The sequence below is a fragment of the Nomascus leucogenys genome, chromosome 1a (genome assembly GCF_006542625.1).
Source record: "Nomascus leucogenys isolate Asia chromosome 1a, Asia_NLE_v1, whole genome shotgun sequence".
In the NCBI taxonomy this organism is placed as follows: Eukaryota; Metazoa; Chordata; class Mammalia; order Primates; family Hylobatidae; genus Nomascus; species Nomascus leucogenys.
This window is the reverse complement of record NC_044381.1, coordinates 20,501,477-20,512,755: the sequence shown is the minus strand read 5'-3', so window position 1 is coordinate 20,512,755 and position 11,279 is coordinate 20,501,477. Positions and strand designations below refer to the sequence as shown.

General features: G+C 41.3%; 1 protein-coding gene across 3 annotated transcripts in view; it reads left to right on the top strand.

Moving 5' to 3' along the window:
• Positions 1-1,735: 1,735 nt before the first annotated feature.
• The window catches only part of SLC24A2 (solute carrier family 24 member 2), a 273,760-nt gene continuing 264,216 nt past the window's right edge, over positions 1,736-11,279 (top strand). For 2 of the 3 annotated variants that reach the window (XM_030819348.1, XM_030819228.1), the window contains exons 1-2: positions 1,736-2,109; positions 3,972-5,054. In XM_030819348.1, the coding sequence (XP_030675208.1) occupies positions 4,125-5,054 (930 nt within the window). In that variant the 5' untranslated portion in view covers positions 1,736-2,109; positions 3,972-4,124. The other variant, XM_003260379.4, reaches the window with a different exon arrangement.

Sequence of the window (11,279 nt, the reverse complement as noted above, 5' to 3'; positions counted from 1 at the left end):
AAAACTTATTGAAATAAAAATTTAAAAACAAAAACAAACAACAACAAAAGATCCTGGTAGGAGCAGTATGACATGGTTGTAGAAATAATGTTTTTAATTATGTTAAAATATTTTCTTTTAAGCAGAACTTTGTGCGTGATATTCCCCTCTGCACCCCATGTAGCCAGAGGCACCTATTGCCTCAGGGAAGAATAGGATTGTTAAACTAGGAAAGTAGACAAAGGCAGGGTAAAAATAAAGCCTAATTTGTTACCCAGAGGTCCATTTTGTATAGAAAAGGCAAAATAAATGCACAATTGTTTTCCTTTTGCTAAAACAGTTTTGAAAATTATGAGCTGGTTCCCTCTCAACCATCAAGCAATCAATCCGTTCAGTTGTTTTTAAAATATTATCAATTAATAGATATAATCATGTTTGATGTGTTTTAAACAATTGCGATTATCTTTTTTTTTTTTTTTTGATGCTCAATTAGCCCATCTTTGGTCAGTGACAACCTATTTGAATTGTCCCCTTCTTGACACAACCCTAGTGGTAGTTGATAGTTTTCTTGCTTTCTGAAAATATTTACAGATAAAATGATATGATGCTCTGGGATTTGCTTCAAAATGATGACACAGGAAAAAGGGGTATAGATGAAATATGACTGTCCATGAGTTCATAATTGTTCAAGCTGGTGATGGCCCCATGGAGATTCATTATACTACTTTCTTACATTTGTATATGTTTGAAATTTTCTAAATTAAAAGTTAAAGATAAAAAAAATTCAAACAGGCACCTATAGTCTGCAAGCACTTGGGAGTCTGAGGCTGGAGGATGGCTAGAGCCCAGGAATTCAAGACAAGCTTGGGCAACATAGCAAGATCCAGTCGTGAAAGGAGAAAGAAAACAAAAAAAGTTGAGTCTTGAATGCCTGGCTTTGATTGAGGGGTGGGGGGAAGAAAAATATTTCTAAGTTCCCTAGGCTTCCCTTTACTTATTGATGAGCAGGCACAGAGGCCTGACTACAGAGCTGTACTCTAAGTCAGAGGTCATGAGCTCTCAGGATATACCCATTACCCTCATCTTAAGGAGGGCATGAAGAAACCCTCTTGGATGGGGGAGAGAACAGAAGGATGGAGGGTAAGGAGAGGGGGAAATGTGCCAAAGCTTTCAGAGCTTCACGAGTTGGGTACCTCTTGGCAGCTTTGCTGGTGGTCACAGGGTTGGGTAAAAGGGGTTCCCTCACTACCAATTTGCCTTACCACCGTCTTCCATTCTTTGGCCCAGATTCTAGTCTCTCGTCCCCAACAAGCCTGATTCTATTTCTTGTGGTCATGGGGATCTTGCTTTCCAGACAGGACAGGAAGGAGCACTGGGCTGGAAATCCCAAGGCCAAAAGCCAAAGCCTGTCAGTGATTCAAAATGACACGGGGTCTTGGGTCTCACTTCCATCACCCATGAAATGAAAGGTCACCCTGCAAGACTGAAGCCCCTGCAGTGTCCCAAGCATCCAAATCCAACACTCAAGAAACCCTGGACCCCAACAGCCTGTCCTGCAGGCCTCCGTGCCTTTTCACTGAACGTCTTTTCCACCATTACACATCACATCGCCTCCTAAAGAAAAGCGCGACTGCTATCACTTTTTGCAGATAATTGGAGAGGCGGTGCCCAGCATAAGATGACCCCAAAGTTGACAGCACTTTCAGGCTTCGTGAATTAGGCACGTCACCGACCTGTACGATTTCTCCTCTCTGCCCTTGCTCGCCTGCAAATCCTGACCCCCGTCCACACTGCGGAGAAATCTCCTAAGAGACGGCTGCCAGCGTCGCCTCTGCGCCCAGGAGGCGTGGAGCAAAGGACTCGGGAGCTGAGCGCGCCGCGGCCCGGCTCCCAGCGCACAGCCAAGAGGGAGGGGCCGGCGGGGGCCGGGCAGCGCCAGACTCGGAGCGCCGGGCTCACAGCGGCTCAGTCTCCTCCCGAACCCAGCCCCGGCTGGCGAGAGCGGCAGCCAGTGCGAGCCAGAGCCCGGGCCTCAGAGCGGGCAGGCGGAGGGCCGGAGAGGGCGGCGGACTGTAGCGGCGGGCCGCGCTCGGGGGCCCCGCTGTGTGCGCGTCCTCCCTTCTTATCCTGGTAAGTGCAGGCGGCTGCGCCCCGCCTGCCGCTGTAGCCGCGGTGGTGGTCGTCCCGGGGTCCCGGTTGCTCGCATACCGTTGCTGCTCTGCAGGCTCACAGGTGGCTCTGCCGTGGATGTGGGCGCCCCAGGCCCCGCTCGGAGTTAGCCAACTCTCTCTGCTCCGGGGCGTGGATTTGGAGCCCCCGCCTCTCCTACCCTTGCTTTTGGCTTGGGATGGGGGGCGCGGGGCAGGGCCTGCCGTCGGGGGAGACGCGCAGATGGGCGCTTCCCTTCCCCAGCCACCTACAAACGACTCAGGGGGATGCGGGCCAAGCGCCTCACCAAATGGAACCCAGCTCCAAGCTCACAGGTGGGGCGTCTGTCCTTTAAATTTATTTTCCTATTAATCCACCAGGGAAAGTTTGGGACCACGCAAGGCAAAGTTGGGGCGCGGCTGGGGGCGAACTTCTCCTACGGAGGCAGCTCCCGGGGAGACGAGCGATGGGTTTGCAGGGGGAGCGAGAATCGGGCTGGAGATGACTTTGCGCCCGGGGAGTTGAATCTGTCCCTGCTGGTCGCCCGGGCCGGGCATTTACACAATCCCCTGAGTGCTGTGAATCGCTTAATCGTTCCTGCTAAGCGTTGACGTTCGCAGCCAGCTGGGAATCTCCGTGATGGGTTCGGGTTATCTCAGGAGTAGCAGCAACTCAGCGGGATTGATTTGTGCTCTTGCTTTGCTCTGAAAACCTGAGCTCCAGCTAATCTCAGTATTTAAGTGGCGTGTGTTTAATTAGCTTATTTTACACCTGAGATTATCTCGGCGACTGCCTCCTAAATGAAATCGTTGGTATGGAAAAGAATAGTCTTTTTAAAGAAAAACTAAAAAGACAACTCTTCAGAATATCAGCTGTCATGTCTGGCTATTTTACCCATCTCCTCCGTGGGATAGAGAAAGAAAACTCTGCTTTGGATATCTAACCTATTAGAGTCAGTGGTGGGGCTATTTTGGGCAGATTTTGTGGACAGAGGTATTGCTACAAATTGCGTATTGTTTATGAAATACACATGTGGTCTCTCGAAATAGCCTATTTGTTATTTCACTGCATTGGGAGTTGTTTGACTTACTAAGCTGCCTATTTTAAATATGACTAAAGGTTGTTTTTTTTAAAAAAAGATTTAGCTGAAAACAATGTCTAGATGTTTAGGGAAGACAGCTTGTGCATGTCACCAGAATATTTTTTTGCAAACTTAAATTTGTAAAGGACCACTTTCCCACATCTGATAAAGGAGAGACTTTTTATGAAAAATAAGATCTGATATCACTATGTGTGCAGAAAAAGGTCACTGAATTAAAGAAACACTCACTTTCCAAATGATAGGTTAGATCAGAAAAAGTTGCCTACAGCTGAGAATTATATAATTGGACCAAAAGAAAACAATGAATAATTGTTAGTTGCCAAATACCTAGACAGTTCTGAAAGAAGTGGGACCTTTATAGCACTGGAAGGTTGTTACATGATTTAAGATGAGATAATCTGATAGATTTTCACCTGTAAAATTTTTATTCTTACATCTGCATTCTCTACATGTAACATTGGATTTACCAAAATATTTATTTGGGTTTATACATACATCTTCATAAGTGCCACATCCCATACTAAGTGCTACATATGTTTTTACTCATCTTGAAAACAATCCTGAGTGGTAAGTACCATAATTGTCCCCATTTTAAATGAGGAAACTGAGGCACAGAGAAGTTACGTAATTTACCCAAGATCGCACAGCTGCAGGACAGGACTTTATCATATCTGCAAAGATCTTTTCATTAAAAAGACATGATTTTATGATTTGCTTATTCTCGTTTTTATTTTTATTTAAGCATAAATGATGAAAGTTTCCTGTGAAGCATAAGAATCCCTGATTGTGAAAGTGCCCCACAAGCATCGTTAACTATAAAGTAAGGAAAAGTATGAAAGAACCATCTGGTTGAGTCTAAAGTTGGAAGATCACCATATCCACCAGAAGACCCAGGATGGATCTGCACCAAAGCACCACCATCACTTCCCTAGAGAAATGGTGTTTGGATGAGTCACTGGCTGGCTGCAGAAGACATTATAATGTCAAGAAAAAACTGAAGTTAATTCGAATCTTAGGCCTTTTCATGGGTCTGGTAGCCATTAGCACTGTCTCATTTTCAATCAGTGCCTTTTCTGAGACAGATACACAGAGCACAGGAGAGGCCAGTGTTGTAAGTGGCCCTAGGGTAGCACAGGGTTACCGTCAGAGAACTCTCTTAGATTTAAATGACAAGATTCTGGATTATACTCCACAGCCACCTCTTTCTAAGGAAGGCAAGTCTGAGAATAGTACAGATCACGCCCAAGGAGACTACCCGAAAGACATCTTTTCCCTTGAGGAGAGAAGAAAAGGTGCAATCATTCTGCATGTCATTGGAATGATCTACATGTTCATAGCCTTAGCCATTGTCTGTGATGAGTTCTTCGTTCCTTCTTTGACTGTCATCACTGAAAAACTGGGCATCTCTGATGATGTGGCTGGAGCCACCTTCATGGCTGCAGGGGGGTCAGCCCCAGAACTTTTCACATCTCTCATAGGGGTATTTATCGCTCACAGCAACGTTGGCATAGGCACAATTGTAGGTTCAGCAGTGTTCAACATCCTCTTTGTTATTGGCATGTGTGCTCTGTTTTCTAGAGAAATCTTAAACCTGACATGGTGGCCGCTCTTTCGAGACGTGTCTTTCTACATTGTTGACTTGATCATGCTGATCATATTTTTCCTGGATAATGTCATCATGTGGTGGGAAAGCTTGCTTCTCTTAACAGCTTATTTTTGCTACGTGGTTTTCATGAAATTCAACGTCCAAGTAGAAAAATGGGTGAAGCAAATGATAAACCGCAATAAGGTCGTCAAGGTGACAGCACCAGAAGCCCAAGCAAAGGTTGGTGGTGGTGGATTTTTATTTAATGCTTTTCTTGACTACAGTTCTGAATTATTATGTTTTTGAGATCTGCAGTTCTTTTGATGTGATGGTGTTTGGGGCTTTTGTGGATAGCAGATTGATTCTGCAGTTCTGTGATAGCTAGACTAACATAGCAGTGGCAAAAATAATTTTGGGGTATTCTTGCAGATGTTTACTAAGTTCCCCAGCTACTTGCTTCAGAGTAAAACACTTGTAAATATAGGTTACATAAGCCTCCCAGAGCCAGTTCAGCAGTTATTTGTCTCTTATTTTGTGAAAGTGGGCATAGCGATTTTGTGAACAATTTAATTTTCATAGGAAAGTGTGTATGTGCCTAGAAAGTTGCAAGGCCTTTTCTTTTTAAATGAACACATGACAATTACCAAGAAAGAACCATCTCTTTAGAGATGTCTGAGGAAGAAAGTTTGTGTCACCATAGCTGTACCTTCCAGTCAGCAGCCTAGCCCAGCAGGGCTTGTCGTTATTGTTGTCATGGCTGTTTTTCTTGATTGACACAATCATGTCTTAGGTCACTTGACCGGGAACTGATCAGCATCCATTGTAAAGAGAGTCATTGGCCAGCCCTGCCATCTGCGTCTGCGTCACAATGACCCATTTTGCACACCATAATAAACATGACTTCAACTATTTTTAGAGTAGAATTTGAGGGAGTTTTAATAACAATAGTGGCCATCCTACCACTTAGGTGAGTGGAAAGCAGATTGGTAAAGAGCTTAGAAGTAATTCCTGCAAACATGTAAATTATTTTTTAAATAGTGGACAAGCAGCATCAATACAATTGTATGTGGTATTGTAATGGAGTTCCAATTTATATCCTAGCTGTGGAATGTCATCTCTGAATGCGATTTTAAACAGAAAGCTAAAATACATACATAGGCTTTTCATGCCAGCATCTGGGAAAATTCTCATATATGCAAAAAACAGATGTTTGAGCAGGGGGTGAAAGATTTTGTTCAAAAAGAAAAGAAAAATGATATTAATTTAGTTAAATTTACATAATTCTTTTATAGCCAAGTTTGATGACCATCCTTTTCATTGCAGCCATGAAATGGAAGCAAAGTGCAGGATAAAACACTAGTAATATTTCTACTTGCACTACATTTTTTCCAACATTTCTCTTGTATACTTGTTTGTTAGAAACTATAGTAAAACCAAAAAATCATTTAGCAAAATATATGGCAAACAAGCATTCAGATGTGACAACTGAGTACATCTGCTTCAGGGCATAAAATAGGACCATCATTGGAAGTTCTCCCCTACTGTAACTTAGCAGCCAAAAAGATGATCCCTCAAGTGCTCTCCTCGAGTCTGTTTGGGTGGTTTACATTGATAGTCTTGTGTTTATTCCAATTAAAGTACTGAACGATTGTCAAGGAACTGCTTATTTTTTAGAGGCAAGGAAATGATTCGATGTCTTATAAATTTCTTGGGCACATCAATGGTGAAGAGTCTTTTTGAGAACTCAGTACTTTCTTGTTTTCTTACACCCTAGTGGAACTTCATTAACTTAGAGACTTGGCTGAACGTTATATTGGCAACATTTATGAAAAATGAATCTGCAGAGCAATCCAATGGTGTATGTAGGATTGCGGAAGGATTTTGTATTCTGATTTTAGTGGGGTGGAAGATGGTTTAGTGGAGCGGAAGAAGGTTTCATGCGTTTTAGAAATAGCTTTCCAAATATAGGTTTATAGACTGTATTTAGTCAATTATAAACCATTCATTAAAGTAGCCCTGGAATGATCTTTACCTACTCAATTAGGTGACTGTTATGTCATTTTTATGATTATTTTAAAGTCAGAAATTCAGGTTGTCATCCCTTAATCCTTGTTATTTGTATCCATAATTTTGTGCTATACTTAATATTGTGTGTTCTAAAATTTGGAAATTCTAGATTTACTTGATTAAAAAAGAAAGCAGGTTATATTCTTAACTATTTCTGTTTCTGATTTCCCCCCAAAATGTGTTCATTGTATTGTTTTCCATTTAGCACCAAATAGCTTTAATTTATTCCAGTTAGTCATTAATGTTTCTTTTGACATTCGATAACTAATGAAGTAGAGATTTTTTTCTAAACAAAGCTATGTCTCATTTTGTACTTCTCAAAAAAATGCCAGAGCACAGTCACACGTTTTTAAGTGGAACGTGCATAAGGATGTGTGATTTCCTTTAGGAAATTTCACTTGCCAATTTCACTTTTGAATTATTGCTGGAATTTTTTCAGTAATTACAGCCTTTATCATATGCCTGATTTTAGAAACTTAGGAAGGTTTGCCCCCCAAGCACTGAACATAATCACATTCCTGAATGTGATTTTAATGTAATTTGATTCATCCCGAAAGGGGGGTGAATCCTGGAGTGTGGTCATCTAGTCACCTGGCTGCAGAGTTGAATTCTGACTGTGTAGCTTACCTTTCTTACAGAAATTAATGCTTCTGACATCACCAAAACATCTAGGAAAAAAAGACTTTAAGCCAAATGCGGCCTTCAATGGAGTCTTCGTAGAGAGGAATGTGCTGTATAAGAATTTAGTAAGCAAAATACTAAGCCTGGTTTCATGCAAAGTCACTTTATTGTCCTATTTGCAAAATTATGGGACATGGGAGTTTGGGAAGGTAGAGGAAACACATTTTAGATATTCTTATACAAATCATCAAATGGTTCTTGCTAAAAAGTCAACTCTGCTGGGCTCTAGGCAGTGAATATCTTTGAAAACTACTTGCTTCATAGACAAATAGAAAATCTTAATTTGGTTCCATTGTTGATGATGTACATCATAGGGTAACTGTGAAGCATGGAAAACTGTGAACTGGCATTTTTTTCATAGTTAAGGCAACAGTTTCTCATCTCATTTAATTTCTCTACCTTGTGTGTGGTTCTTATTTTTATTATTGTTATTTCTTTTAGTGATGCTACTATCCTTTTTAAAAAGTTGTGTACTATCATAACACAGTGAAGAGACCCTGGGGCTTTAACTCAAAAACGAAAGAGTTTTTAGCCTGGTTGTGTAACAAGCCCGGTGATTTCAGAGAAGTCATTTTAACTCTCTGAGCCTCAGTTTCCTAATTGGAAAATGAGAATAATGATACCTACTTCATAAGATTGGTAAAATTATTAAATGAAGAAATGAATGTTAAGCATCTAGCATGATCCTTGGAAAATGTGGGTTGTTTTCAATAAATGTTAATGCCTTCCTTTTATGTTTCATTCTTAAGTGAAAAATGAATTGGAATAAATTATTTTAGATTCAAGAGTTATAAAACATTCCTTGAAGACTGAATTTGCTCCAGTGAATCCTGGAGTTAAGCAGGCCGTTATACCCCTTAGGGTTATATAATATTTGCTGTATTATAATATTCATAAGCTCTAGTTCACATACGGTGAATATAAATGGGTCAAACATTAACTCCAAGGAAACTTCAAAATGTCTTTATTTTGTTCTGAAATTTTATTATTTGGAATTTTGCTTAAAGTGAGTAGCCCATTGGCTGGGACTTAGCAATATTCATCCTAAGCAGAGACTTTTGTTTTTGGGGTATCTTTATTTATAGATGTTTGGGGCTCTCTTCTTAAAACGTCTGTATAGCTGGTTAGGAATAAGTTTGAGTCCTGCAGGATGTGAAGCAGTTAAGTTTCAGGTCATTCGGCTCATTTTGCTGTGCTCCTAGCCTGGCTGCTGGGGGCCGTTGATCTGTTATGGTGCTAGGCTGTCATTGGCCTAGAAAGCAGCTGTCCATGGTATTTAACTTCGTCTTAGACTTGGCGCTGTAATCTGACAGCAAGTTGGCCTGGTTCTAATGAAGGGCACAATCTAAATAAAGATGCTTAAAGCTGGATAGTTGGAGGGCCAGACTACTTAGTAATTTAGGTGTGCTTTGCTTTATTCAGTTTGTGTGTTTCTGAAAAGCTGTAAACGGTTTTAGCAATTCAAATTGTGATTAATAATGTTCTTTGGAAAATCAGGATTAAAACAAAATTATTATAAATATTCTTCATAAAGCGAAGTAGTTCTTGTAAAGTACTAAACCATAAATAATTGTATAAGGATACATGTGTTGCCTCAACTTTGCTTAAGACAGAATTTATTAGTAAAATTAATATACAAACTTCAAAGTAGGTAAGATGGTCCTTATATTAAATAAAAAGATGTATTACTTGATAGATTTGGAAATTAATTCTCTGTCTTTCTTAAAAGAAAAAAATTTAGGCATTACAATTCTTAACTGACTGTGAAAGTATTGTGTTTATCTAGGGGTACAGCATGGTGATATTTTCCTTATTTTGTTTCCCTCTACTTATCCTAAAAGTAAACCCATCAGTTACTGCTTGTGATTCAGAGAGTGAACAAGGCATTTTGAGAGACCGAGAAGGGCCCAGTGGATTTTGATACACACAGTTCAAATTGCCCTTGGCCATTTCCCTTGCTATTCTGGTTTCCCCTGGCAACAGATGACCTAAACTTTGTGAATCCTAGAGAACTGGAGTCACCATATCTCTCCCTTCCACCTTCCCCTACTTCATCCATTCCTCTCTTTGTCCTTCTTTTCCTCTCCTCTTCCCTCCTTTTCTTTTGTCCCCCTCCCCTCTTTTTTGTTAGAACTAGATAATTTGTATCTTAACTTTAGCAAAGAATGGGATCGTATGTTAAGCTACTCTCTGGCTACTGGGGACACAAGTACATCCACAGTGTGGATTTGACAAGTTTAGTTTTTCCATCCTTTTATTTTCAACCTTGTTTTGGTTTAGGTAAGTCTGCAGTAACCAGAATATACATGCACTTTATTTAATTCAGTTTCACAAGCATTATCTTTTAACCAGAAAGTTTAGTTTGTTTATATTGACTATGATTACTGTAACATTTGGATTCTTTTTCATCATGTTATTGTATACTTTCTATTTGTTTTGGCCTTTCTGTTTCTTTTTAGAATTTTTTCTTGCCTTTTTTTGAATTTGTTTCTAAATCTGTTTTTCCCTTTAATAGTTTGGAATGTATACACTCTATTTTCAGACGGAGTCTCGCTCTGTCGCCCAGGCTGGAGTGCAGTGGCGCAATCTCGGCTCACTGCAAGCTCCGCCTCACGGGTTCACGCCATTCTCCTGCCTCAGCCTCCTGAGTAGCCGGGACTACAGGCGCCCGCCACTGCGCCCGGCTAATTTTTTGTATTTTTAGTAGAGACGGGGTTTCACCGTGGTCTCAATCTCCTGACCTCGGGATCCGCCCGCCTCAGCTCCCAAAGTGCTGGGATTACAGGCGTGAGCCTACACTCTGTTTCTATTATCTTGATGCTTGCCTTAGAAATTTTAACCTGTGTGGCCGGGCGCGGTGGCTCACACCTGTAATCCCAGCACTTTGGGAGGCCGAGGCAGGTGGATCACAAGGTCAGGAGTTCAAAACCAGCCTGGCCAAGATGGTGAAATCCCGTCTCTACTAAAAATACAAAAATTAGCTGGGCGCAGTGGCAGGCGCCTATAATCCCAGCTACTCAGGAGACTGAGGCAGAAGAATTGCTTGAACCCGGGCTTCAGAGGTTGCAGTGAGCCAAGATCGTGTCACTGCACTCCAGCCTGGGTGACAGAGTGAGACTCCATCTCAAAAAAAAAAAGAAATTTTAACCTGTGTATTTAACTTAACATAGTATAAAGTTAATTAAGATGTTTACACTCCAGCTAAACAACCTAAGTACCTTAGAAAATTACTCAGTCACCACTTCACCCATTGTATATAATTCGAAGTCCAGAATTTAAGTTCTACCTTGATGTGTTTTTTGTTTGTTTGTTTGTTTTTGTGTTTTGTTTTGAGACAGAGTCTTGCTCTGCCACCCAGGCTGGAGTGCAGTGGTACGATCTCAGCTCACTGCAAGCTCCACCTCCCGGGCTTACGCCATTCTCCTGCCTCAGCCTCCCAAGTAGCGGGACTACAGGCGCCCGCCACGACATCCAGCTAATTTTTCTGTACTTTTTTGCTAGAGACGGGGTTTCACCATGTTAGCCAGGATGGTCTCCATCTCCTGACCTCGTGATCCTCCCACCTCGACCTCCCAAAGTGCTCGGATTACAGGCGTGAGCCACCATGCCCGCCTACTTTGATGTTTTGTAAACAGCTTTATTGAGGTATAACTTTCGTTTTTTAAGCCTCATAAATTAGACATTGTCATTTTACCATCAATATTTTTAGATTTATCC